We start from the raw sequence: 26,213 nt of genomic DNA, 5'->3' as shown, positions 1-26,213 counted from the left end.
CTGCCATATTAGCATTTGGTATAATCTGGGATATCGCCATGGAGTAACAAGACGTTTATGAAGCATAACTGTTGGGGGATGGGTGGAGGATGATGATGATTCAATCTGTGCTTGTTATTTCTACCACTAATGGACACTAGGATGAACCACAGTGAACGATAGCAGCGGTCGAAGTCGCAGGCTTATTTCACACCGCTTCCATTTCTCGTGGCCCGCGACCTGGCGAGTCAATAAAAAAGGGTGCATCCCATTAAAGGATTAAATGTCAGTAGTTTAACGTACTGTGTAACAGGATTGCGATGCATTCCTGTATACTGTGCTGCTGCTAGCTCAGAGCCTGCCATCTGTCTGCCGCACACGCCCTCCTGATTGGCTGCTTCCCTTTCTTTATCTAAAGGCCACATGTTTGGTCTTGAGGATTTTCTATATTGAAACGAAAAGGCCTGATAAAAAGTGGGACTTTGTATCTTCCTTTGTGGGGGAATCAGGAAGGCCTTAACATAAGACGTACTGACAGCCTGTTTTCTCTTTAGTATGCCACAACTCGAACTCGTCAGATTGTGTTTCTGGTGGTCCACCAAAGCTGCTCTTTGTTTAGATGGTTTCAGTTAAATAGTCTCCGTAACCCTCATTAAGCCCCACAGTACAAAAGAAGTGTTGGAGTCAAACTGGTTTGTTAGCGGCCCGAGGGCAAACAGAAATAATCCCAGTCATGGTTGGCTGTTACTGCTGAATTCATAAACAAATCACTTATACTTTACACTTCTGTGGCTGAGCACTTGGCAGACCCAGAGAGTGTCAGTCCATGTACTTAGTGCTGGATGTGTGTAGAAATGTTATTTCTGTGTCCAAAGTTTTCTGTCCGTCAAGATAAGTGAGAAAGCGTTTTAAGGAAAATACTTTTTTGCACATCCACACAGCAAATTAAAACTGCTTGTTTTCAAATTCAGTCACACAAATTCTGTGTTTTGTGTTCACGGGAGACAAAACCGTAAATGTGCTCTTTAATCCAGCGTACTTGGTTGACATCCAAGTGTTCCTTTACCTGAGAACGACGCTCAATAGATTGGTCTGTTGCAAACTCCATCCGGCCCCCTTTGCTGGAGGCTTCAAAGGAGTGGAAGGCCGAGACTCTATCGCTTCTAATAACGCTGGTATGTGGGCGCTGCGTTTGCATGGGTGATTACATTTTTCATCCAAAGTTGAAGGAAGGAGCTGGCATTGTGCCATCCCGTTAAACGACCCTACAGCTAGGGCAGGGCAGCACTCTCCTGGAATTTATCAGCTACTTCAAAGCTACCCTCTTCGCCTAATCTCAAACCCAATCTCTACACCGAAGCTTATTACACCAGTATAATGGAGCTATAATGGAGTTATTTGTGCAATAGACTATGCTATCCTCATATTCAGATTAAGTTAAGTTATACCATCATGGTAAGACTAAAATGGCATTTTGTGTAGCCTATCTTTGTTTCCATAGCTTCTCAGTATCACTTCACCAGAACAGATGTTTCCCTCTCCGCGGAGGGATTATGAAGCTGTCTGTCAAGGCCCTTGTCGGCAATTTCACACAATTGATGTGCGTATTTCACGCACTGGACTCCATTGTGCTTTGGAAGACATTTCACAGTGGGTGTCTGTGAGCCAGACTGGCCTTGGTCTGTTAAAGCAAATCCTTCACAGTCATCGTCTCCTGGTTTAATTTGGTCATGTTCTCTAGCCGAGGCTGTCTGAGTTTGTGTAACTCTTAGGTCTTGTCTTCTCTGAACCGCATCCCATTTATCCGCAAGACAGTCCGGTAATGGGAACATCCCTGCAGAGTGCTCCTGTGGACATACATTAGTCTGGTTCCCCATTCCCCTGCACGGCCTGTCACTATGGTGACCCCCAACAAGGTATTGTTGCATATCTAACTCAACAATACCACAAATGATTCATATCTGACCTTTTTACTACAAATCACACCGGTGACATTTACAAATGTTACACTAATGGTTTTTAACAGGAACTGCCCTCCTGCCAGCGAGACAGGGCTGTGCTGGGCAGCGGCGAGCCCGCGGTGATGTGGGTTCAATAGGTCGTCACAACACTCTGAACCAATGGGGCTGTCCGGAGCATGTGACCCTGCTAACCTATAAAGGCTGAAGCAGCTTAGTGTAGTCGTCTGGAAATCTCTAGAAACAACCAAAGCACTCAGAGTTCACCGGCAAATCGAATGAATCTACTGCATTGGTACTGCGGGAACCAGTTAACTCGATGTCATTCGATTTTCATAGAAAGCAGATTGGCATTAGACAAGTTCTAAGACACTGCTGCCTGTCGTTGTACTTACCTGTGGACATTGGGCTGCAGATGCCTTGTAATCTAGAGCACACTAATGGTGTTGAGATGGTTATCACGTTCTCATTGTGTGTTCATAGCTGTGTTAGATAGGCAGTAGACGGGTTCTTCTGAGGTGCCAGACTGTGTAATAGCAGCTGCAGATGATTGAAAGCTGTGCACAAATCCTTATGCAAATCACTAACGATGCCTCAAGCATCATGTTCTAGTTTCAAAATCAAGAGTAGCCATGACGGTCTGGATGTGGCTGGCGACGGTACTAATGGTTTGATTCAGTTAATGTGGTTCATTGCAAAGGGCTCAATAATTGTTTAACTCAATCATTCTCTGAATTATGCAGCGCCGATCAAAGCACTCATATGTTTTGCAGAAATTGGATTTGGCTGACAACATTTAGACTCTTTTAATTAACAAATCCACATTATGTATTTACTGCTATCGCATTAGAGAAATGTACTAGTAGTGCATTGGTGCTTAATGTCAATGTTCAGAGAAGCTAGTTTGAGGTTTATTAATACATTTAATTTCATTGGGTTTTACAGATATTCCCCAATGAAGCAATCCAAAGTAACAATGCTTTGTCCTGCTCAGATGTATAAGCAGACTTTTTCATATGCTAATATTAGAACTCTTTAGTTAGTCTTTAAGCTAATACACAGGATGAGTCCCTATGCTTAATTTGATTAAGAATATTGTTATGAATACAAATAACGACCCTAAAGCACGCTCTCAAATGGCTGGTAGCCTGATATCCATTCACCAGGCTAGCTTTGTAATTCTAATCATATGTTTATATCATCACGTGGTCAAAAAGGTCATTCCAAGGTCAAGCCCCTGATGATATAAACGCAGAGCCAGGGATGTTCATCCACACCGTCCATCACTCCACTGCGGAGGACATGCACCTGATTGGCCCAGCCTCCTCCGCTCAGCATCCTGCTAAGCAACCTGTCCGCCTCGCACACCGTCATCGTTAGGGCGACGGGCCGGGTTGACATGACGATGGAGGAGGCTCACGCTCACTTACTGCTGGGAGGAGCAGCTCCGTCCTCCATAGATCACCCCCCCCCCCCCCCACCGCCAGGCTGAAACTGAGCCCAGTCTGGCTGGGAAGGGAAGGGAAGGGGGGTGGGGGGGGGGGGACCCAGGCAGACAGCCGCAGGGCGAAGGTGCCGCTCCGTATCGTTCAGGGGTTGGAAGTCAACGCGGCCATGATGAGGCAGAGTCGTCGTCGTCGTCATCGTCATGCCGATGAGGGCGCTGCTGTCAGATCTGGTTGTGTAATGCGTGGGCTCAGCTGTTCTGGTCTCCGGGAACATCACGGTACCTGCACAGTTGGGGCCGTCGCCATGGTAATAATCCATCTCTGATGGAGGCTGGCTTTCTGTTTTCTGTTGAGGAAGCAGGAGTTGCAGCTTTGCTGGTTCTTTCGGGGCGTATGGCTGTATGCCTTTGGGTCTAACATGAATCTGCACACGCGGGCATGGCAGCGTTCACAGACTGTGCAGGGATGGAGAATATGAACCTGTGTCTTTTTAGTATTCGAATCGTGTTCTCCAATACCACGGGCCGCATGCTGTCGTCGTTTCAGTTCAACTACAAACACGGTCGCTCCTGCTGCTGTCTCATCGAAAGCCTGTGTGTAGCAATGTGTGTCGCAGGAAAGGGTGCATGCATCTGAATGCTCTTGGGTTTTAACTATTATCAGAAGGTGGTACGGCATGGACAAGGGCAGTGCCCACTGATCGATGGCAGTTATGTTACGCCCAACAGACTGTTCGTGTAGAATGTTTCTACAGGGAGTGATGACCAAAATGACTTTCACACACGAGGTCAGTCGGACCGATCCATTCTAATCAACAAGGCATCGTCCAATCAACGCTAATGAACGCCCTTCTCTCCTCCTTCTCCCCTGCAGTGAACAAGCACAAACCATGGATCGAGACGACGTACCACGGCATCGTGACGGAGAACGACGACAAAGTGCTGCTGGACCCGCCTCTCATCGCCCTGGACAAGGACGCGCCGCTGCGCTATGCAGGTGAGGGGGCAGCCGGCGTCACGTCCTCGGGCCCCTCAGCGTCACGTCCTCAGGCCCCTCAGCGTCACGTCCTCGGGCTCTCAGCCTGTCTGGTCCTCGGGCTCTCAGCCTGTCTGGTCCTCAGGCCCTCAGCCTGTCTGGTCCTCAGCATCACGTCCTCGGGCTCTCAGCCTGTCTGGTCCTCGGGCTCTCAGCCTGTCTGGTCCTCAGGCCCTCAGCCTGTCTGGTCCTCAGCATCACGTCCTCGGGCTCTCAGCCTGTCTGGTCCTCAGGCTCTCAGCCTGTCTGGTCCTCAGATAACCCTGAAGCCTCAGCCAGGGGATCCAGTGGGAGACATAGTGGGAGGGCCCAACGCACATGGACGGCCCCGGTCCCCTCGCTGGGAACACATTATTTATAGTTATTACTTTTATCTGTGTCAACAACACAGAAATATTTATATTAAATATTTGCACTTTACACTCGCCAGTTTTGTATTTGTTCACTTCGTATTGATGTCAGACTCATCGGAGTCGGTGAGTCATCTGAGCATATAAAAAAATGATGTTAATAGGAAAATTCAAAACCTTGTTTATTTCCTCCACTTCTCGGCAGCCGATTCCCATCAAAAGGCCTCTCGTACATCAGTGTAGATGGTGAACCACAGCGCTGTGTACGGCTGGCCCCCAGACCGCCCCTTTTGATACGCAGATCAATCACCGCTCCCCTTAATCAGATTTTTCCTTCTCACGGAGGCTCATTAGACAGGTCTTTGTGCCAGAGCAGCGCTGGGCCCTGAAGTTGTTCATTGACTTTGGATAAATTTCAGAGAACAGTGGCCACAGGGAATTATTTCCCCTTCACCCCAATCTCCCGGTTCTGTGATCTTTCCCAGTCTTCTTCCCCCCCGCCCCCCCCCCCCCCCCCACCCCACCCCACCGCAGCCCATCCAGTCTTATAAATCAGCCAACGGGCTATCCTTTAAACACATCAATTGGTAGAAATATAGCTTAAGGTAAGACTTGAGACCTTAGAAATACATTAAATGCCAAGACTTACCTTAGAAAATATATTGAACGCCCCCAAAATAATATAACAGGCTTCGATGCGACTATTGTAAAAATGTTAGCCATGAAAATGAAAAATATATTTGTAATATCTCATGATAAAAGGTGTCTGGATCGATGGCGAGGCGGTCTAAACACGCCAACGATCATACGGGGGGGAGCTGCACTGAGACGGACGACACGCAGGGGAGAAATAGAGGCTCCATCAAACACTGTCTCCTTTCAGTACATGATGTTTGTTTCCTTTCACAGTAAATTAGAGTTTAAAAGCGGCTCAGTGCCCCTTCTCCTTTCAGCTGTGTGGTGGTGGGTGGGGGGGGGGCTCCCTCTCTTTGATGGGCAGGGGGGGCTTTGCGAGTGGACATGGTGTCCCCTGCAAACCCGGGCCCTTCAAAGGAGCACCGGGGCGATCTGGCTTCAGACGGCCGTAGAGGGGCAGGCGGCCTCCTGCCAACCCCCTACCGGCGGCCATTATCACCATGCCAACGACAGCGCGGTCCTCTCTCGGAGAGCGGACCGGGCCGCGAGCAGCAGACACACGCTCACAGCGGACCGGTTCTGCGGAGCATGAGCAGACACGCGCTCGGAGCAGGTTCAGGCCGCAAAGGAAGAGGAAGAGGTTTAGTTCTAGTTTCGGGGGTCTGTTTGACAGCGCCTGTCCGCTGGACATGGTGGGGCCGCTGAACCAGTTTAAATTAGACTCACACTTTCTTGTGATCTGGCACACAAATCCCATAATACTCTAGTGGCCGGTATCAGCCAGTTCCGACCCAGTGCTGTTTGATTGTCGAAAATCCTGAGCAGGGGGTTGGCTACTGCTCGATGTTTAAACTCCTACCTGCTACTTCATTATGCACTCGAACCGTTCAAACCGAGCGGCAGACCCATTAAAAAAACGTCGACGAATTCCCCGCTGGTGAGAGTTGGTCATTAGCGCCGGGAGGGGGAGAGAGGAGGGAGAGAGAGGAGGGAGAGAGAGGAGGGAGAGAGAGGAGAGAGAGGACAGAGAGGAGAGAGAGGAGGGAGAGAGGGGAACGGGGGCCCAAAGTTTCCGCTGCATGACTGGTCCTGAAACTAATGGGGAAATCCATTAGTAATTGTCTCGGTGAAAACAAACCCATGGCTCCAGCCCACCAGAGGCCCCCGGCTGGGCAAAGCACAGCCAGGCAGAACGGGCGCACGGGGAAATTAAGTTTGGTTGCGTATTGTTTTGTCGCCGATAACGTTCTCATTTATTCAAGGTGCCTCGCATTGTAGATCTATTTTTGTGAGCCAATGCAAGATAACCATTCCATGGTGTAAGCATATTAGCAGACGGCCCTTGTAGGATTCAGAAGTGAGGGGAACCATCTTGTGTACGTTCTTTCAAACTCCAAACTTTGCCAGGACGTGTGTGGCATTTCATGCGATGTGTTGAACCGTGCCTCAGCCTCTTCTGGTAGTTTGTATGGCTTCATGTGCTCATGTTGTTCTTCCCCACCCAAACCCTGCTCCCGATGATGATGATGATGATGTTGTTGTATCAATGTCCTGTGCATTACCTCTGTATGATTCTTACCTCTGACCCTCTGTGTATAACCTCTGAACCTCTTCCTCCCCTTCTAACTGATCCCGCTCTATCTTCTCTCTGTCCTTGTAGAGAGTTTTGAGGTGACCCTCACCAAAGAAGGTGATGATAGGTTCTTTCTTCTGGCTTGTGCTCAGTTTCCTTTTCTTGATTATTAACCCACTAACGTTAAATAAAAGAGCACCCTCACTTCACACGACTTCAACAACTACTACTCCTCCCGTCATGCTCTTTTGATTCCCCTTCTCCCATTTGGTTGTTTTTTATAAATCTCTTTGCGTGAAGTTTTTGTTTCTCATCATTTGAAAAGTTTCCATCACTGGATGAAAAGTGTGTCGTTTTGGGGGTTGGGGGATGAGAAATATCTGTGCATGAGACATCCATTGCAGTTTGCAGACCCTAACAGTTTTTCAGCTGTTCAAACAGTGAACCCAAAAGCTGCTTATTAACCGCAGTTTCTGATCCGGATCTAAAATGGACGCCCAAAACAAACTTCAACAGAAGCAATTGGAACTCGAATTGGCAGAAAAAAAATACCATCTAAGACGATGAAGTACATAGCTCTTTCGGGAGTGTTTTTCTCTTTCCCTAAGCTAATGCTGCTGTGCAAAAGAGATAACTGTTTTAAGCTCTACTCCTGGTATTTTATTTTGAAATAATAGCTGCTGAGATTGTTAACTAATGCAAACTCTCTCTGCTGCAAAGTGTTTTTATTTTTGCCTCATGCATCTTTGCCGTAGTGGAAGTCTTTAGCTAATGCGCCACCACTAATCCTTACCATAGCATGGCTGCAGTCGTCACTTTCTGTGGATGTCGAGCCAGGTGATATTTCTAACCCCAGTTCTCATCCAGTGGGTACATTTCTCCTGTTTTGACCACTACTGTTTTGATCCTTGTATCCTTGAAGATTAGACTTTCTCATTGCTTAGTAATTTGGGGGTGAGAGGAAAATTTGAAAAAAAATTTACTGCAAAAAAATGACCTGAATATGATGTTGAAGTGAAACTTTTGTTAATTATGTAACTTTTACCTTCTAGAATTTTTTCTTTTTATTAGACTTTGGTGACTTTGGCTGAAATGGGGTCGGATCACTGTAATAACACCCAGTTCACTATTTGTAATGTTTTATTAAAATGATTAATATTTATTTTGAGGTAGTTAGCATCTGCAATAAGTAGTACATCCTTGTACCCTTTAAAAAACACATACCTTTAACAGTCTTAGTTATTCCGCTCAGTTTATTGGTTTGCTTCAGAGTTTATCTTACAAGTTATCCTGTTTAATGCCTGTCCATGTGTTTTCATTTGGGGTGTTTTTTACCTGCATGACTGGATGCCACGTGGCTTGGAAAGACACTAAGCCATCTCTGTAACTAATTGTCCAACACCCCCCCTCCGATCCCCATACAGTGCTTTTGGCTTCCTCCACAGACACCACCCGCCCCCACCCCAATGTGCACCACCCCTGGCTGCCAAAGCTCTTTGGCTGATCTTTAATTTTGTCTGCGTGAAGTTGCCGTTTGCTGATAAGATTCTTTTCTTTTCCGTTTTCGTGTTACTTTTGGATTTAATGGTAACGGTACAACCGTAAGGGATTTTTTCGTTTTTTTTTTTTGCGAAACTTTTCTCAGCCAATACTCCTTTGACCTCTTGACCTTGTTCAGGCGAGATCTGCGGCTTCAGGATCCACGGGCAGAACGTGCCCTTCGAGGCGGTGGTCCTGGACAAGTCCACCGGCGAGGGGGTGATCCGTGCCAAGGACAAGCTGGACTGTGAGCTGCAGAAGGAGCACACCTTCACCATCCAGGCCTACGACTGCGGAGAAGGCCCTGACGGAGCCAACATGAAGAAGTCCCACAAGTGAGTCCCCCTCACCCCCTCACCTAAAGATAGAAAATAAAGTATCTCACACACACACACACACACACACACACACACACACACACACACACACACACACACACACACACACACACACATATGCACACACACTTGCATGCACAAACATGCAGCCAAACCTATTGGTTACATACAATCATATAAACATACACACACACACACACACACACACACACACACACACACACACACACACACACACACACACACACACACACACACACACACACACATTTCTGTGAAGATAGTTGTATGGCAATGCTTAAGTAATATAAACTTGATGCAATATATACAAATGATTCTTCAAAGAATAATAATTCAATTCTAAAGTTAAAAGTGAAGTTCTAAATTATAAAATTCTAGGCCAGTAAACTCATCTTATAGCATTATGTATTCTACTCCACAACGCCCACAAGAGTCCTCGCCCCCCAAAGATAGAAAATCCTCAGTCCTTATTTATACTTTATATTCTGTAATAAAGTACCAAACCCCGACATGTTTTGTTTTTTGGCAGACAAAAGCAATCAAGGGAAACTTCTTTTTATAGCTTGGCTCTGTGGTCCATTACGCTGATCAGATCGAGTCTGCCGGTGGAGCCTATAAGGGCTTTGGGAGATAAAAACCTGCCAACTCAAAGTTGTTAGGATTAATTGTATTTGCGGTTTAGGTAATTAGATGGACTGAGTTAAAGAGGGATCTTTTATCTGCAGCGCAGGGGAAAAGGAGTGGATCAACTCAATCGTCAAATTTCCATCTGTGTAATTCAAATCTATTTTTTGCATACAACCTCATAATATAGGTATGGTGACTGAGACATTTATGGAGATGACGATAAAAATAATCCTGTAGAATCCATTTAGCCTTCCAGACTTTCCCCTCCCGTCGCGGCTACAAAGCTAACGCGGCTAGCCAAACTGCCATGCACCCACGTCACATGACACCGATAACACACCTGCACCCCCCCCCCCCCCCCTCCCCCCCTCCCCCCTCAGGGCCACCGTCCACATCCAGGTGAACGACATCAACGAGTACGCGCCCGTGTTCAAGGAGAAGTCGTACAAGGCCACGGTGATGGAGGGCAAGAAGTACGACAGCATCCTGCGGGTGGAGGCGGTGGACGCCGACTGCTCCTTCCAGTTCAGCCAGATCTGCAGCTACGACATCGTGACCCCCGAAGTCCCCTTCACCGTCGACAAGGACGGTGGGTCACCCCCCCCCCCCCAGCACACCTCACATCCCTGTCCAACGGCACCAGCCCCGCGGCAGCCCGTCCGCCGCCCCCCCCCCCCCGGCTCCTTGTTTATATATTTAGCGATGGTGTCGGGTGTCGGCGGGTATTGATTGGTGTGATCAAGGAGGGGGCCGCAGGAGCCCTGTTTAGGATTCTGCGCGGTGTCTGTGGCGGGAAGGAGGCGGGGGGGGGGGGTCACCTTGAGAGCCGTGCTGCATGCAGATCCGTCTCCTCCCCTGCCGACCGTTAAATATTAAACCAGAAACCAGAGAACAGAGAACTGGAAGAACGAAAGAGCCCACAGAGTCTATCGAGCCTGCAGAGCCTATAGAGCCTACAGAGCCTACAGAGTCTATAGAGCCTACAGAGCCTAAAGAGCCTATAGAGTCTGCACTGCCTATAGAGCCTACAGAGCCTATAGAGTCTGCACTGTCTATAGAGCCCGTAGAGCCTATAGAGCCCACCGAGCCTACAGAGCCTACAGAGCCTATAGAGCCCACAGAGCCCACAGAGCCTATAGAGCCCACAGAGCCTATAGAGCCTACAGAGCCCACAGAGCCTATAGAGCCTACAGCGCCTAAAGCGCCTATAGAGTCTGCACTGTCTATAGAGCCTGTAGAGCCTACAGAGCCTGTAGAGCCTAAAGAGCCTATAAAGCCCGCAGAGCCTATAAAGTCTATAGAGCCTGCAGAGGCTATAGAGCCTAAAGAGCCTATTGAGCCTACAGAAGCTACAGAGCCTACAGAGCCTATAGAGCCCGCAGAGCCGGCCTTTTAGGGCGTTGATGGACAAGAATGGCGAGAGAGCAGGAGACCACACTGGCATTGAGAAGCTCACCTCCAGTGGTTTATGTTAAGGAAAAATACATCTAACACTTTTTGGTTTGCATACATTATGGATGAGGGATGGTTCTCTTCTCGTCAATCAAAACCCGAGGCGTCCGTCCGTCTCATCCTTCTTGTCCTATCATAGCTGAGGATGTTCTACAGGCACAGTTCTAAGTACACGTATCTGCCTGTAGTGCGGACGGCTGCGTGAGTCGTCTGTTTTACAGCCACTCTAGGTCATTGTATACTCGGTGTAGCTCTGAGGTCACAGCGTGCCGTCCTGCCGTCGCTCACGCCGCCGGCGTCCGTGTGCCGCCGCCCTTCCCCCTTCCCCTTCCCCAGGCTACATCAAGAACACGGAGAAGCTGAACTACGGCAAGGAGCGCATGTACAAGCTGACCGTCACCGCCTACGACTGCGGAAAGAACCGGGCCTCTGAGGACGTGCTGGTCAAGATCAACGTCAAGCCCACCTGCAAGCCCGGCTGGACAGGTATCAGAACACCCCCCCCCCCTCCTCCCTCCTCCTTCGTTCTGCTCACATACCCTCTACACACACCCTCCGCTCACACACCCTCTGCTCACACACCTGGCTATATCAGTTACGTTTGGGTGTGTCTTGAGTGATGTTGGGAAAAGATTCTGGCCATGTGAATCCACAGCACACCATTGTCCACACGTTACTCAATACCTTCAAGCTGTGGGGTCTGTGTTAGTCGGGTTTTCACAGGGAGAAAGTGCTCCTGGATGAAAATATATAAAGGCATTGGCAGCTGCTGTCTTTAACCGTGTGCTGCTCAAGTGCCTAATATCTCTCTCTCTCCCTCCCTCTCCCTCTACCTCTCTATCTCTGTATCTCTCCATCTCCATCTCCATCTCCCTCTCCCTCTCCATCTCTCCCTCTCTCCCTCTACCTCTATCTCTCCCTCTCCCTCTCCCTCTCCCCCTCCTGTCTCTCCCCTGTTGGCCTGCGTTTCATTCTCTTAAGGGTTCAATAAGAGGATTGAATACGAGCCCGGGACGGGCAGCCTGCCGCTGTTTCCCAGCGTGCACCTGGAGACGTGCGACGAGCCAATCACGTCCATCCAGGCCAACATCGAGCTGGAGACCAACCACATCGGGAAGGGCTGCGACAGAGACACCTACTCAGAGAAGGCCCTGCACAAGCTGTGTGGTAAGAGGCCGTCTGGCCGCCCTCTCACCGCTCAGTGGCGGACACAACACACCTCCTGGATAGCAACTCCCCCGGCGCGAATCATTGTAGTGTGTGTAGAGCATCAAGTCGTTATAGTGTGTAGAGCATCAAGTCATTATAGTGTGTAGAGCATCAAGACACTAGTGTCTAGAGCATCAAGTCATTATAGTGTGTACAGCATGAAGTCATAATAGTGTGTACAGCATGAAGTCATTATAGTGTAGAGCATCAAGTCATTATAGTGTGTAGAGCATCAAGTCATTATAGTGTGTAGAGCATCAAGACACTAGTGTGTAGAGCATCAAGTCATTATAGTGTAGAGCATCAAGTCATTATAGTGTGTAGAGCATCAAGACACTAGTGTGTAGAGCATCAAGTCATTATAGTGTGTAGAGCATCAAGACACTAGTGTGTAGAGCATCAAGTCATTATAGTGTGTAGAGCATCAAGACACTGTAGTGTGTAGAGCATCAAGTCACTAGTGTGTAGAGCATCAAGTCATTATAGTGTGTAGAGCATCAAGTCATCCATGGTGAATCCATGAGATCTGTCCAGGCAGAGTTGGACACCGTCTCCTTCTGCTGCATCTTGCCGTCTTATTTTATATCTCTTTCTCTCTCTCTCGCTCTCATTCTATGTCTGTCTCTCTCTCTCTCTCTCATTCTATGTCTCTCTCTCTCTCTCTCTCTCTCTCTCATTCTATGACTCTCTCTCTCTCATTCTATGTCTCTCTCTCTCTCATTCTATGTCTCTCTCTTCTTTCTCTTCTCTCTCTCTCTCTCTCTCTCTCTCTCTCTCTCTCTCTCTCTCTCTCTCTCTCTCATTCTATGTCTCTCTCTCTCTCTCTCTCTCTCTCTCTCTCTCGCTCTCTCTCTCTCTCTCTCGCGCTCTCTCTCTCTCTCTCTCTCTCTCTCTCCCTCTCCCTCCCTCCCTCCCTCCCTCCCTCCAGGTGCCAGCGGGGGAGGCACGGTGGAGCTGCTGCCGGCCCCCAGCAGCGCCACCAACTGGACGGTGGGCCTGCCCACGGACAACGGCCACGACAGCGACCAGGTGTTCGAGTTCAACGGCACGCAGGCGGTGAAGGTTCCGGAGGGCGTGGTGACCACCAGCCTGAAGGAGCCCTTCACCGTGTCCGTGTGGATGAGGCACGGCCCCGGGGCCCACGACAAGGAGACCGTCCTCTGCAACTCGGACAAAACCGGTACGAGAAGAACCACAAACGCTCACTTCAGCCACAGCTTGTTTTAAAATGTTACGTTATATTTTGTCTTTATTGTTTGATGTGACAGACAAATTATCACACAGAATCCCAAATAGTAACAAAATAAATAAATAAATAGACATGTTATTCCATAGCATCACCATCAAATCTCTTTTTATTTTTAGTTATTATTTATTCATAGTTATTTGTTTGCATCAACAACACATCATAATCCTGTGTTGTGGGCCCTTAAATCAGTTAACGCCAGGCCCAACGGAGTCTGTAGAGAGAGGCGGGTTACTGCCCCTTCAGGCCGCCCGGACCGGCCCACTGAGCTGGGGGTCGGGCGATCGCCGCAGCACACGGGACACACCTGTGACACTGACGGCAGTGACCAGACGTTCTCTGCTGGCTCGGCCCCATCTCATCTCGTATCCAATCGGGCTGCTTTCACATTCACTCAAATCATCGCGTGGAGTTTATCGTTTGTCCACTGGTGTTGTCCTTCATCTTTAAAGAACAACACCGGTCCCGGTGATCAGACTTCGTCACGGTGCCTCCTGGCGTCACTTAAACTTAAGTTACCGTTACCGATTCTGCCGGAGAGTATTTAGCGCGCGCGCCTGCCACACAACAGTAATGCTGTTGTAAACAACAGCATTGCAGCACTTTCATCGTTTGGAACCGAGTTTGTGGGCAACTTTCCAGTGAATCGCCATACAAGTACTTTTATTACTTTTTTCACAAAGACCACAGTGCTATATTGCTGCTGTGGACATTCGTTGCAGGTGCGCACAATTAATGCTTTTCGGCGTAATTGGTGCAAGGAAGTAATTTTGACTAATGACAACGTTAACAGAAGAGACCGTTCCGATATCAATCCCACACACACGCATTGTCCTTTTAAATGCAGGGCATGGATCCTAGGGGTGTGAAAAATAATCGATTCTTCGATGCATCGCGATTCTCTCTAGAACGATTCCGTCTTGATTTAATAAATTTCTTTTTTTTTTTATAAAATTTGTTGGCCTGCTGCAGAGCTCTACAGAAAACTCCTTTCTGCCTGCGGGTTCTCTGCGCAGAGAACCGACTTTATCTAATATCAAATATTAGATAAGGTAATTCATCTGTTGATTGTCTTGATCAATGATCATCACACAAGTACGAAAACTCTGAGTAGCAAAGTCAGATGTATATATATTTTTTTTAAATCCCACATGGAAATGTACATAAAAAAAATTGTTCTTGAATCGAGATGCATCGATAGATTCCCACCCCTAAGCCTTCCTAGTCTCATTAACTGTACAGCGCGCCATCACGTACATGTGACGATGCTGATGATGATGCTGATGGTGGGGGTGGTTGGGTGGCGTGGTTTTCATCAGCTGCATACGCACCTCTTATATAAGGGGATTACATCAGACACTGTGCCCTTCTGTCTATACGCTTCACTTCACTCACCTTCCATGACCTTATAGCCTCCCTACTCGTTATCACTTTTGCTCTTTTATTCCCCGTCTGATCAGTATGCATTGCATCTAACAGAGTTTTTGTGTTTGACTCCCGGCTATAATATGTAAATTGGTACATTTGTTCAATGTTTAATGCAGAAAAAAAAATGAACATTTGACGGTGATGATGTCCGAGGCATATAATTTAATATTGTCTTGAGTGAAGCTGAAACCACTAGTCACTGAGCTCCTGGAGCCCAGTGACTCACCCCTCCCACACCATTGCGGGTGGAGCTCCGAACAGATCCTAATTCTCCTTCTGATGTAACGGAAAAGCCACATTTCATAACCACACATACGACAGTTATTTCATTCAGACGGCCGCATTGCCAAGCTGCAACACTGCTCGATTGTATCCTCTGAATCCAATACAGTCGGCAGACCGACGCTTCTTTACAACTAGACACTAGCGTTAATTATTGTAAGTCGCTTTGGATAAAAGCGTCTGCTTAATGTTCTTAATGCTTTAAATATAAATGTTCTTTAAAGCCCATCCAAGAGGCACTGCACAAAATGTCTGCCAAAACCTCTCCCAGGAACCGGAGGCCCAGCCTCTCTAAGCCCGGCCTCAGGTTGAACATTAACCCAGCCTCTCTAAGCCCGGCCTCAGGTTGAACATTAACCCAGCCTCTCTAAGCCCGGCCTCAGGTTGAACATTAACCCAGCCTCTCTAAGCCCTGGCCTCAGGTTGAACATTAACCCAGCCTCTCTAAGCCCGGCCTCAGGGTGCCTCTCTAAGCCCGGCCTCAGGGTGCCTCTCTAAGCCTGGCCTCAGGTTGAACATTAACCCAGCCTCTCTAAGCCCGGCCTCAGGGTGCCTCTCTAAGCCCCGGCCTCAGGGTGCCTCTCTAAGCCCCGGCCTCAGGGTGCCTCTCTAAGCCCCGGCCTCAGGGTGCCTCTCTAAGCCCCGGCCTCAGGGTGCCTCTCTAAGCCCCGGCCTCAGGGTGCCTCTCTAAGCTCCGGCCTCAGGGTGCCTCTCTAAGCCCCGGCCTCAGGGTGCCTCTCTAAGCCCCGGCCTCAGGGTGCCTCTCTAAGCCCCGGCCTCAGGGTGCCTCTCTAAGCCCCGGCCTCAGGGTGCCTCTCTAAGCCCGGCCTCAGACAGACTGCTGGTGTCCTTGTACCGGAGCTCCATCGAGTCGGTGTTGAGCTGCGGTGTCACACTGTGGTTCAGCAGCTGCACCGCTGCCGAAAGGAAAGGGCTCCAGAGGGTCATTAACACTGCCCCCAAAAAATATGCAGATGTCCTCTCCCATCCCTGGAGGATATTTACAACAGCCGCTGCCTTAAGAGGGCCACAGCATCCTCAAAGACTCATCCCACCCTGGCCATCACCTCTTTGAATTGCTACCATCAGGGAGGCGGTTTAGGATCATATACAAACAGACTAAAGAACAGTTTTTATCCCAGGGCCATCAGTGCAATAAATACACGCCAAAACTAGATTCTAACATGAAATGTGCAATAATAATTTTTAAACAGTTTTTACTTAAACAGTTTTAGTTTTTAATAGTTGTTTTATCTTATTGAATTTTATACTGTGCCTGTTGCCTGTTTGTCTTCTTATGTCTTTTTGTACTTGTAAGAGCACTGATGTGAGAGTTTCTACCTCAATTTCGTTGTACCTGTGCAATGACAATTAAAGATATAGTCTATTCTATATTCTATTCTCAGGTTGACATTAACCCAGCCTCTCTAAGCCCCGGTCTCAGGGTGCCTCTCTAGGCACCAGCCTCAGGTTGACATTAACCCAGCCTCTCTGTCCCCCGGTAGGGATGAACCGCCACCACTACTCGCTGTACGTCCACAACTGCCGGCTCATCCTGCTGCTGCGCCAGGAGCCCACCGAGACGGAGAACTACAAGCCAGCCGAGTTCCACTGGAAGCTGGACCAGGTGGGTCCTGCTCCTCCTCCTGCTCCTCCTCCCGCTCATCCTCCTTCTGCTCCTCCTCCTCCTCCTCCTCCTGCTCCTCAGCCCGTCCTCCATCATGGGGAATGTCTGGCGTTCCTGTTGTGTCTGTGTGTTTTCGGGGGCCCTGATGACGAGGAGGTTTACTGCTTGACGGGGCTGTTGAGGAGCAACCACACACTAAACTTTCCCCCCTCTTAACGGAGCCCTCTCTGGGGAGCCTTGGCTCCTGCTATTACTTTGGCGTGTGATTCATGGGTTCCCAAAACGAGGAGGTTTTGACTGGTCATAGGGTGGGTGCAGCAGGGCAACCACACACTTAACCATAAACATCTAGAGTGCCATCTCTGGTGAAACGCCGCTACTGCAGTTATTTAACTGTGGTCCGAGGGAAGTGAGGATGTGTGCTGCTATGTTTGGACCTGGCTCATCAATGATAAACATTATAAATGAACATATTGATGAAACATTGGTGAAATATTGTTTACCGCAATCTTTGAGATTTGCATAAATGGGTGTTGGTAAATGTCACTTGCCTGTGAATCCCCTCGGTCCACCAGGGTCACCAAAGAGAGACTGACCCGCACTCGTCTTCCCCTCAGGTGTGCGACAAAGAGTGGCATCACTACGTGGTGAACGTGGAGTTCCCGGCCGTGTCTCTGTTCGTGGACGGCACCACCTACGAGCCCTTCCTGGTCACCGAGGACTACCCGCTGCGCTCCTCCAAGATCGACAGCCAGCTCACCATCGGCGCCTGTTGGCAAGGTAACGCCGCCTTCACACCGCCCCGCGGGAGCTGTTCAGTCTGTCGGTTTCCGCGGGGCCGTCGCGAGCCTCTTGTTCAGTCACCCACGAGACCCACGAGTTTCAAAGCGCACGAGCTGTCGGAACGCGTCCTCCTTCCTCCTGTGATGGTCTGAGGGGAGGATCTGTCGTGACGACCCCACCGTCGCCGGTGACTCACGTCGATTAACCCGTCGCCTTTGGTTGAAGCGTAGAGTGACATGTTGCGCAGGCGAGATCGAAGTTATACCGAACGCACTCGCGCACGTAATCTACTGAAGCGGAACCCAGTGTTAACCTCCTCCTTGGCTAGACTGTCTAGGTGTGGCCGGCGTGTGTGAAGTCTTTCCTCCAGGTGCTCAACTCTTCTCCTCCTGTTCTTTTCCTCCTGTCCTCTCCTCACCTCTCTTCTTGTCTTCCGTCTCTTTCCAGAAAACTCAGGCCATGACAATGACACTGAGACAGTCTCTGCTCCAGGTGGCTCAACTCTTTCCCCGCTACTCCTCGAAAGCCGTCCTTTTGTTGTTGTGTCCATGTTGTGTCCAACACGCCCCCCCCCCCCCCCCACTGCCCAGATCATTGCCTGACTGCATCTTCACCCCCATGCAAACTAGAATGACCTCCACAGCCCATTCTAGCTGGACAACGGCTCTTGTGTCGTGTGTGTCGTGTGTCTGTGTGTGTGTGTGTGTGTGTGTGTGTGTGTGTGTGTGTGTGTGTGTGTGTGTGTGTGTGTGTGTGTGTGTGTGTGTGTGTGTGTGTGTGTGTGTGTGTGTGTGTGTGTGCGTGCGTGCGTGCGTGCGTGTCTCTTGTGGCATGATGCAATATGGTTTGGACAGTCATGGTGTGTGATTGTCTTTGGTTTCTGTTTGGAATGCGTCCCGTTAGTTTTCACACGTCACCTCATCTCTTTCATGGATTTTCCTCACTTTCATCGAATCATTCTATTTGGCCTGTGGGCTGCTTGTGGGCTGCCGCTGCTGTTGCAACCCACAGTGACCCGCAGCGAAAAACAAACAGATCAAGGGTGGAGGAGAAAATGTTAGAAGCTGATTGAGCTCTCGGCTCAGCGATGCTCTGTGTGTGTCGACCTTGGATCAGAATCCCTCTCACCTTCAGATCAGATCAGCACGGCTACAGAGAGACCAATACACACACAGTGTCACACACACACACACACACAGACACACGCACACACGCACGCACGCACACACACACACACACACAGACACACACACACGCACACGCACGCATGCGCACACACGCATACATTTACTAACACATGCACAGACATTTACTAACACACACACACTCACACTTTGTCAACTACAAAGTATGTGTGTGTGTGACCTTGGGCTGTGCCTGGGCCCGGTTCGTAGCGGACTGCAGTGACGCAGATGTGAACGTCACGGCTTGGCTGTGTGACAGGCAGGCGGGGAACATAGTCAGGCCCCCAGAGTGACGACGCTCCCCGCCCTGTGCGGAGGACAGTCTCCACACACACACGCACACACACACGCACACACACACGCACACGCACACGCACACACACACATAGCTGGAGCGCCAAGGTCGCTCTGGTTAGGAGCACGAGGATGAGTTGCTCTTTAGTTCCGTCTCTTCATGAGGACTCAAACAGACAGAATTATTATTATTATCTAATGGTAATTACTTCAACATAGCTACAATGGCTAATTTCTTAATAGTTTTTTAATTATGTAACTGTGATATCTTCATTAAAGCAATGGCTTATTTCTTTGGTTTCTTCATTATGTAAAGGTGATATCTTCACTAAAGTGATGGCTTATATCTTTATAGTTTCTTCATCATATAATGGGGAGAACTGCAACATAGCAGCAATGGCTGCTCCTTGCTTTCTTTATTCATCGTGTCCCCAGAGTCCAAACAGAAGTCACATGTGGCCCCCCCCCTGGCTCCCCTCATTACCCATCCTCCTGTCTGTCTCTCTCTCTGGGCCCCGGGGCCTTCAGAGCCCATCCTCCTGTCTGTCTGTCTCTGGGCCCCGGGGCCTTTAGAGACCCTTTAGTGAGGCCACACGTAACTAACATGCATGAGCGCCGGTCACGCCGTCGTTGCACATCACGACAGCATGATGAATCCCCCAAATCCCCAGTAAGGAAAAACACAACAAAATCCTCTCATTCATAACTCACAGTTTCTTGTTTTCTTTTCCGTACCCTGTTTGATGGCCTGGTTGCGGGCTGGCCAGGTGGTAACGGGCACATGGCCCAGTTCTTCAGGGGGAACCTGGCCGGCCTGATGATCCGCTCAGGCAAGCTGGAGAACAAGAAGGTGATCGACTGCCTGTACACCTGCAAGGAGGGCCTGGACGTGCAGCTGCCCGAGGAGGTGGCCGCCTCCATCAAGGTGAGTTCCAGCTGGCCCGCCCCGAGCTGCCTACAGCGGGATGCTCTGATGAGGCCCTGTGTCTGAGTCCTCATTGGGGAGGAGCTGTCTTAAGGGTGTCTGTATCCATAACCATACATCTGGAATGTTTTCTTAAAGGTGACATATTATACCACCAGGTGTGAGTGTGATTAGCCGCTACAAGCCGTTTTGAAAATCGGCCTCTTATGACATCACAAGTGGGCGTGTCCACCTAGATGGACCTCGCTGGATAGATCAGTCCACCAGCCTACCCAGTGGACTGTAGCAAACGTTGCTCATCTATCCGTCACACATCTAGGTGGACTTGCCCGCCTATGATGTCAGAAGAGACTGATTTTCAAAACGGCTTGTAATGGCTAAACACACTCACACCTGGTGGTATAATATGTCACCTTTAACATGGACTGCCGCGCCAGGATATTCTATATTGTCTCTGTATGTTATTGATCAATTACCTGACCTGACCTTGGGTGCTTTCATAGAGTGAAAAAGAACACTCATCGTCCATGTTGTTTGATGTATCGTCTACTTTGATCAGCACCGGTTCCGTTGGCGTTGCAGGATGCTAAATGATCAAACCTCCTTAATCCCCTCTGAAATATTTAGGGGGGCAAACAGAAAGTAGATCTAGCCCGAGGGAGGGGGGCAGACTGCCGCAAAACGTAGTGAAATGGGATGGCGCCGCTGCTCATAAATAACATAAATAACACGCTGCATAATTCATGAGCAGCCCTTCGTTAGGCCACACAGCGGCGGGTTGTGGGGGCGGGGCTTCACCATGAAGGACCGGGCAGGCTCTGAAACACCTCCAGGATATCCCGGGTGTGTTTACGCCCCGGGCCCCTAAGTTACTACCGGTCGTCCCCTCGAGACCCGGTGGACGGTGCACGGTGCACGGTGGACCTCCGCCTCCGACCTCCTCCCACCCAATGGCGAACCAACAAGCGTTTCCCTCCACCTCCTCAGGTGGAGTTCAACCCCAACCAGTCGTCTCTGAGCGTGGAGGGCGACGACATCGACGCCTTCGACAAAGTGATGCAGCACATCTCGTACCTGAACTCCCGTCAGTTCCCCACGCCCGGGATCAGGCACCTCCGCGTCTCCACCACCGTCAAGTAAGAGATGAGGAGGAGGAGGAGGAGGAGGAGGAGGATGATGATGATGATGATGATGATGTTGTGTTTAAAACCAAAGGTGTTAAAAACAGCGTCAGAGACGGGAGGACGAAAGCATTGTAAAAATGTGCGGCGGTGTTAAAAAATGGAATGAGTGGCATTCGTTTTATTAAAAGATGTTCACAACAAATTGCTAAAAAGTGCTACACAACCAAGTGGCTGGCAGACGACCACTGGACAGAGGGCAGTGTAGCTCTGGCAGTCAGAAAGGTTCTGCAGCGACAATACCTCCTGTCAACCCATTGACTAAACCACCCAGAGTATCCCTGCCTCACCCGCGCCCGACGTTTGCTACGTGTCCCAACAAAACCGTAACGTAATCAACGCGAGGCGTTGGTTCCGATCTCTACAGCGCAGAACCCTCCCTCACCCCCGCCCCCCCCCCCCCCCCCCCCCCCCCGCAGGTGCTTCAAGGAGGAGGCGTGCGTGACGGTGCCGGACGCAGAGGGCTACGTGATGGTGCTGCAGCCCGAGGAGCCCAAGATCAGCCTGAGCGGCATTGACCACTTCGCCCGCGGCGCCGCCGAGTTCGAGTCCCAGGAGGGCGTGACTCTGTTCCCCGAGCTGCGCATCGTCAGCACCATCACCCGCGAGGTGGAGGCCGAGACGGAGGCGGAGGCGGAGGCAGAGGCCGAGGCCACCCCCGCGGGGGCGGAAGATGACCCCACAGGTGAGGGGGATGGGGAGAGGGAGGGAGGGAGGGAGGAAGGGAGAGAGAGAGGGGGAGAGAAAGAGGGACGGACGGTAGGAGAGCGGGAAGGAAAGAGGGAGGGAGAAGGGGGATGTATGTATGAAGGGAGGGAGGGAGGGAGAAGGGGGTTGTATGGATGGAGGGAGAGAGAGAGAGGTAGGGAGGGAGGGAGAAGGGATGTATGGATGGATGGAGGGAGCAAGAAGTGGGATGTGTGGATGGATGGAGGGAGGGAGGGAGAGGGAGGGAGGGAGGGAGAAGGGGGATGTATGGATGGATGGAAGGAGGAAGAAGGGATGGATGGAGGGAGGGAGAGGGAGGGAGGGAGAAGGGGATGTATGGATGGATGGAGGGAGGGAGAAAGCTGGAGGGGGAGAGAGGGAGAAGGGAGGAAAGGGAGAGAGACACATTGTCACATCCATCACGTCAGTGCAGTCTCGTCTGAACTATATTGCCGATATCGCTGATAGCGATCTGGTCCATTGCAAGCCCAGACTCAAAGGAGCCTAAGTCCAGGATCTCCAAGACATTACCGGTATTGGTTTTCCAGTTTGGAGACCTTTACCGATGCAGATACCATGTGTCTGTCACACAGAAAAAAAGAGCCATTCCCTTATCTGGGTCTTCTGAGGATTGGTGAGCACTCCTTTTATCGTGTTGATGCCTCAACAGTGGCCTGCTCATTCAGCCTGACAGAGCTACAGACACATTGCACCTGTTCTGAAAGGTCCTCCAGTGTAGTACATAAGACTATACAGTACATTACTGTATGGATTGTTTGTTAATACCAGTGTTATTAACTTGACTGAGCTCTTTGGCGGTGGATTAGTACTAGTAGTACTATTGTCCCGTCAGTAGGGGGACGTCTGTATTTAGACCCACAGCTAATCTCCTGGTGCTGCACCCATGAGGCACCACGTGCGATCGGCCGTTCATTCATGGCTTCATTCATTCATTCATTCATTCACTGGCTGTCAAACCGCTGAGACGGGGAGCAGGGCACCTTTAGCCCGGTGCCTGGTTCCGGCGTCTCAGCATGCAGATTAAGCTGATGACACACAGGATTAGGACTACAGACGAGGGATAGAAGCATGAGAGGAGGGAGGGGAGGGGAGTGGAGGGGGCCTTGTTTACTAGTGGCATTATGAGAGGGGGTAGTTTGACCACGCACGCCATCTGCCATGCATGTTGGTAAGCTGGTGCATGAGTGCTGGTGGTGGTGCTGGTGGTGGTGGAGGAGGGGGTAGTGGTGCTGGTAGTGGAGGAGGGGTTGGTGGTACTGGTGGTGCTGGTGCTGGTGCTGATGGTGGTGGTGGTGCTGGTGGAGGGGGGGGTGGAGGAGGAGGGGTGGTGGAGCTGGAGGTGGTAGAGGAGGGGATGGTGGTGGTGGAGGAGGAAGGGGTGGTGCTGGTGGTGGAGGTGGCGGAGGAGGGGGTGGAGGAGGTGGTGGTGGTGGTGGTGGAGGAGGGGGTGGTGGTGGTGGTGGTGGTACTGGTGGTGGAGGAGGAGGAGGAGGAGGAGGAGGTGTGTATCGATGGCAGAGGACAGCAGAGTGCTGTGTTGCTCTCAACAACACGGCGCACTTCTCCTCCATCTGCATTTAAGTACCAGGGGACGGGAATATGGGTATCAGAAATACATTCTCGTCACTGCCCCCTTTGGCCGCTGAGAGAACTGCAGCCTGCTCGGGCGCACGGCTTCAGAGCCCCGCAGTGCGAGCTCTGTGGGGGGGAGACGATAACAGTCATAGCCTAATGGTCGGAAACCGGCCTACAGGGTGGACGACGCAACTCACGACATTCATTAAGTAGAATTTAAACTTCTTCATGTATTGGCAATTTAAACAGGATCATGTACAAATCGTACACAGAGGCCGTTAAAAAAAGAAAGTGCTACCATCGGTCCGTACTAGGGATGGTCGAGAGGGATGGAGTGCGACCCAGCAAGGAGGAAACATTGAGAAAATGTGTATGGACTAAACAATGAAGAGGAATAACTACAGCTTTCCTCAATAGTGAACACTCACGCATGGACACGGGAACCACCTCTCAGATACTATCCACCAACAGAAGGGCTGATTGGGGATCAAACCCAGTACTGTGTGTGTGTGTGTGTGTGTGTGTGTGTGTGTGTGTGTGTGTGTGTGTGTGTGTGTGTGTGTGTGTGTGTGTGTGTGTGTGTGTGTGTGTGTGTGTGTGTGTGTGTGTGTGTCGTCATCGTCATCGTCGTCTCCCCCCCCCACATTCACCGGTCTCCCTCCCCTCCTCCCCTCCTCCCCCCCAGTCCAAGAGACGGTGGTCTCGGAGGAGATCATGCACAACCTGGACATGTGCGAGCTGAGCGCCGTGGGCGACGAGCTGGACGGCGAGCACGAGAGCCTGGAGCTGGACCCCGCCCAGCTGACGCAGCGCAGCCTGGAGATGACCTCCTCCACCCTGGGGCTCGTCATCACAGGTGCCCCCACCGCCCCCTCCTCCCCCCTGTAGCCTGCAGACTGTAATGTGTAGCCTGTAGCCTGTAGCCTGTAGCGTGTAGCCTGTAGCCTGTAGTGTGTAACCTGTAGCCTGTAGCATGTAGCCTGTAGCCTGTAGTGTGTAACCTGTAGCCTGTAGCATGTAGCCTGTAGCCTGTAGCGTGTAACCTGTAGCCTGTAGCGTGTAGCCTGCAGCCTGCAGCCTGTAGCGTGTAGCCTGTAGCCTGCAGACTGTAATGTGTAGTCTGTAGCATGTAGCCTGTAGTGTGTAGCATGTAGCCTGTAGTGTGTAGCATGTAGCCTGTAGCGTGTAGCATGTAGTCTGTAGCGTGTGGCCTGTAGCCTGTAGCGTGTAGCAGCCTTTCTGACGTCCTCCCCGCTCCGTCCAGGCGTCAGCACCATGGCGCACTACGAGACGGTCCTCCACCTCATCCGCTACAAGAACTGGCACACGGAGGCGCTGTTCGACAGGAAGTTCAAGCTGGTGTGCTCCGAGCTCAACGGGCGCTACATCAGCAACGACTTCAAGGTCGAGGTACGACCGGGCAGCGGCACCGTCTCCGCCCCCTCCGATCACAGAGGCGGGGCCACCGCGGTCCAATCACCACGGAGGCAGTTGTTCAAGGAATGATGAATGTGGATGAGAGCCGTTCAACAAGCCAGAAATACTCTCTGTAGGCAGTTTGTAGGCAGATGTGGATTCTATTGTGGACTAAAAGACTAAGATCTTGATGATATTTAAGATTATTATTATCCACAGTTATCCACAGGAAATGGTTTTAAGTGTGTGTGTGTGTGTGTGTGTGTGTGTGTGTGTGTGTGTGTGTGTGTATGCGTGTGCATGTGTGTGTGTGTGTGTCTAGGTGAACGTGATCCACACGGTGAACCCCATGGAGCACGCCAACGACGCCATGGTTCAGCCCAACTTCATCAACCCCGTGCACCACGCCTCCGTCGACCTGTCCGGACACAACCTGGTCAACCCCCACCAGGCCTCAGGTACCTCCACCCGCCCCCCTCTCCCCAACACCACCCCCCCACCCCTCCCGCTCCACCACCACCCCCCCACCCCTCCCGCTCCACCACACCACCACAACCTGGTCAACCCCCACCAGGCCTCAGGTGCCTCCATCCCCCTCACAACAGTCAGTTAAACGTCCAGAGTCTCCTCGTGGAGTAGACATGTATGATGCTTTCTGGGCCGACCTCAAGCACTACAGGCTCCGACCGTCCTGCCCCGTCCACACGGTGAGGATAGTTTGAGACTGTCGTCTGGAGGACAAGGCACAGACACGGCTCTGGGAGTTGCTTGGTTTCTGTCATGTTTCATACTTTTTTGGTACAGTGCTTTGGGAATGATGAGAAGTCACTATATCAATGTAAATTAATATTATTATTGTTTATTGTTTATGGCTGAAGGAAATGAAAAAAAGGTGATGCTGATTTCTCTCTCAAAGAGTTGAAAAGAAACCAGAATAATTTCCCCTTGAAGCAGTGTGTGCTGCAGCCTGAGTTTTATTTGTTTATGTAAATATGATATTTTGACTCTGACTTTGACTTTGAAAAATCGTTGTTATTGTGACGCGAGCAGTGGAACCATTTTCACACCACTTTAAATTCAAATTGGGTTTGAGATTGAATCTGACTTGTGTGATCAACAAAAGCCCAGTGGTAGCCCACCTCGCTGCTCCCTGCTCGTCACACAGTATTTCTATTTGAGTTCCTCAAAGAAAATTGAAACCCGCCTGAATACATACATTGTTCCCATCTCTGGAAACAGAATCAACTTGCATTCAGCGTGTGGATCCCAGGATTACCGTCAGTTAGAAGTAGGACTCACAAAAACCGTTGGCTTTCCATGTTTCTTTTCTTCATCTTTCTTTTCTGTTGGAAGCCCAAGTTTAGGGATTACAGCATAG

At 50.3% G+C, this 26,213-nt stretch overlaps 1 protein-coding gene across 4 annotated transcripts in view; it reads left to right on the top strand.

Annotated features, from left to right (window-relative positions):
- Nucleotides 1-26,213, top strand: part of clstn1 (calsyntenin 1) — a 36,290-nt gene that overhangs the window by 8,332 nt on the left and 1,745 nt on the right. Inside the window, exons 2-17 of one of the 4 annotated variants that reach the window (XM_084479423.1) lie at nucleotides 4,259-4,381; nucleotides 7,067-7,096; nucleotides 8,658-8,853; nucleotides 9,885-10,093; nucleotides 11,293-11,442; nucleotides 11,938-12,123; nucleotides 13,094-13,345; nucleotides 16,627-16,748; nucleotides 17,366-17,528; nucleotides 17,979-18,023; nucleotides 19,777-19,934; nucleotides 20,922-21,070; nucleotides 21,535-21,800; nucleotides 24,105-24,275; nucleotides 24,684-24,829; nucleotides 25,158-25,293. In XM_084479423.1, the coding sequence (XP_084335549.1) occupies nucleotides 4,259-4,381; nucleotides 7,067-7,096; nucleotides 8,658-8,853; nucleotides 9,885-10,093; nucleotides 11,293-11,442; nucleotides 11,938-12,123; nucleotides 13,094-13,345; nucleotides 16,627-16,748; nucleotides 17,366-17,528; nucleotides 17,979-18,023; nucleotides 19,777-19,934; nucleotides 20,922-21,070; nucleotides 21,535-21,800; nucleotides 24,105-24,275; nucleotides 24,684-24,829; nucleotides 25,158-25,293 (2,502 nt within the window). The remainder of the gene's footprint in view (nucleotides 1-4,258; nucleotides 4,382-7,066; nucleotides 7,097-8,657; nucleotides 8,854-9,884; nucleotides 10,094-11,292; nucleotides 11,443-11,937; nucleotides 12,124-13,093; nucleotides 13,346-16,626; nucleotides 16,749-17,365; nucleotides 17,529-17,978; nucleotides 18,024-19,776; nucleotides 19,935-20,921; nucleotides 21,071-21,534; nucleotides 21,801-24,104; nucleotides 24,276-24,683; nucleotides 24,830-25,157; nucleotides 25,294-26,213) is intronic. The other 3 variants (XM_084479424.1, XM_084479425.1, XM_084479426.1) reach the window with 3 other exon arrangements.

Source organism: Micromesistius poutassou (assembly GCF_964030765.1).
Source record: "Micromesistius poutassou genome assembly, chromosome: 15".
In the NCBI taxonomy this organism is placed as follows: domain Eukaryota; kingdom Metazoa; phylum Chordata; class Actinopteri; order Gadiformes; family Gadidae; genus Micromesistius; species Micromesistius poutassou.
The sequence above is the reverse complement of the archived record's forward strand: the minus strand, read 5'-3'. Positions and strand labels throughout refer to the sequence as shown.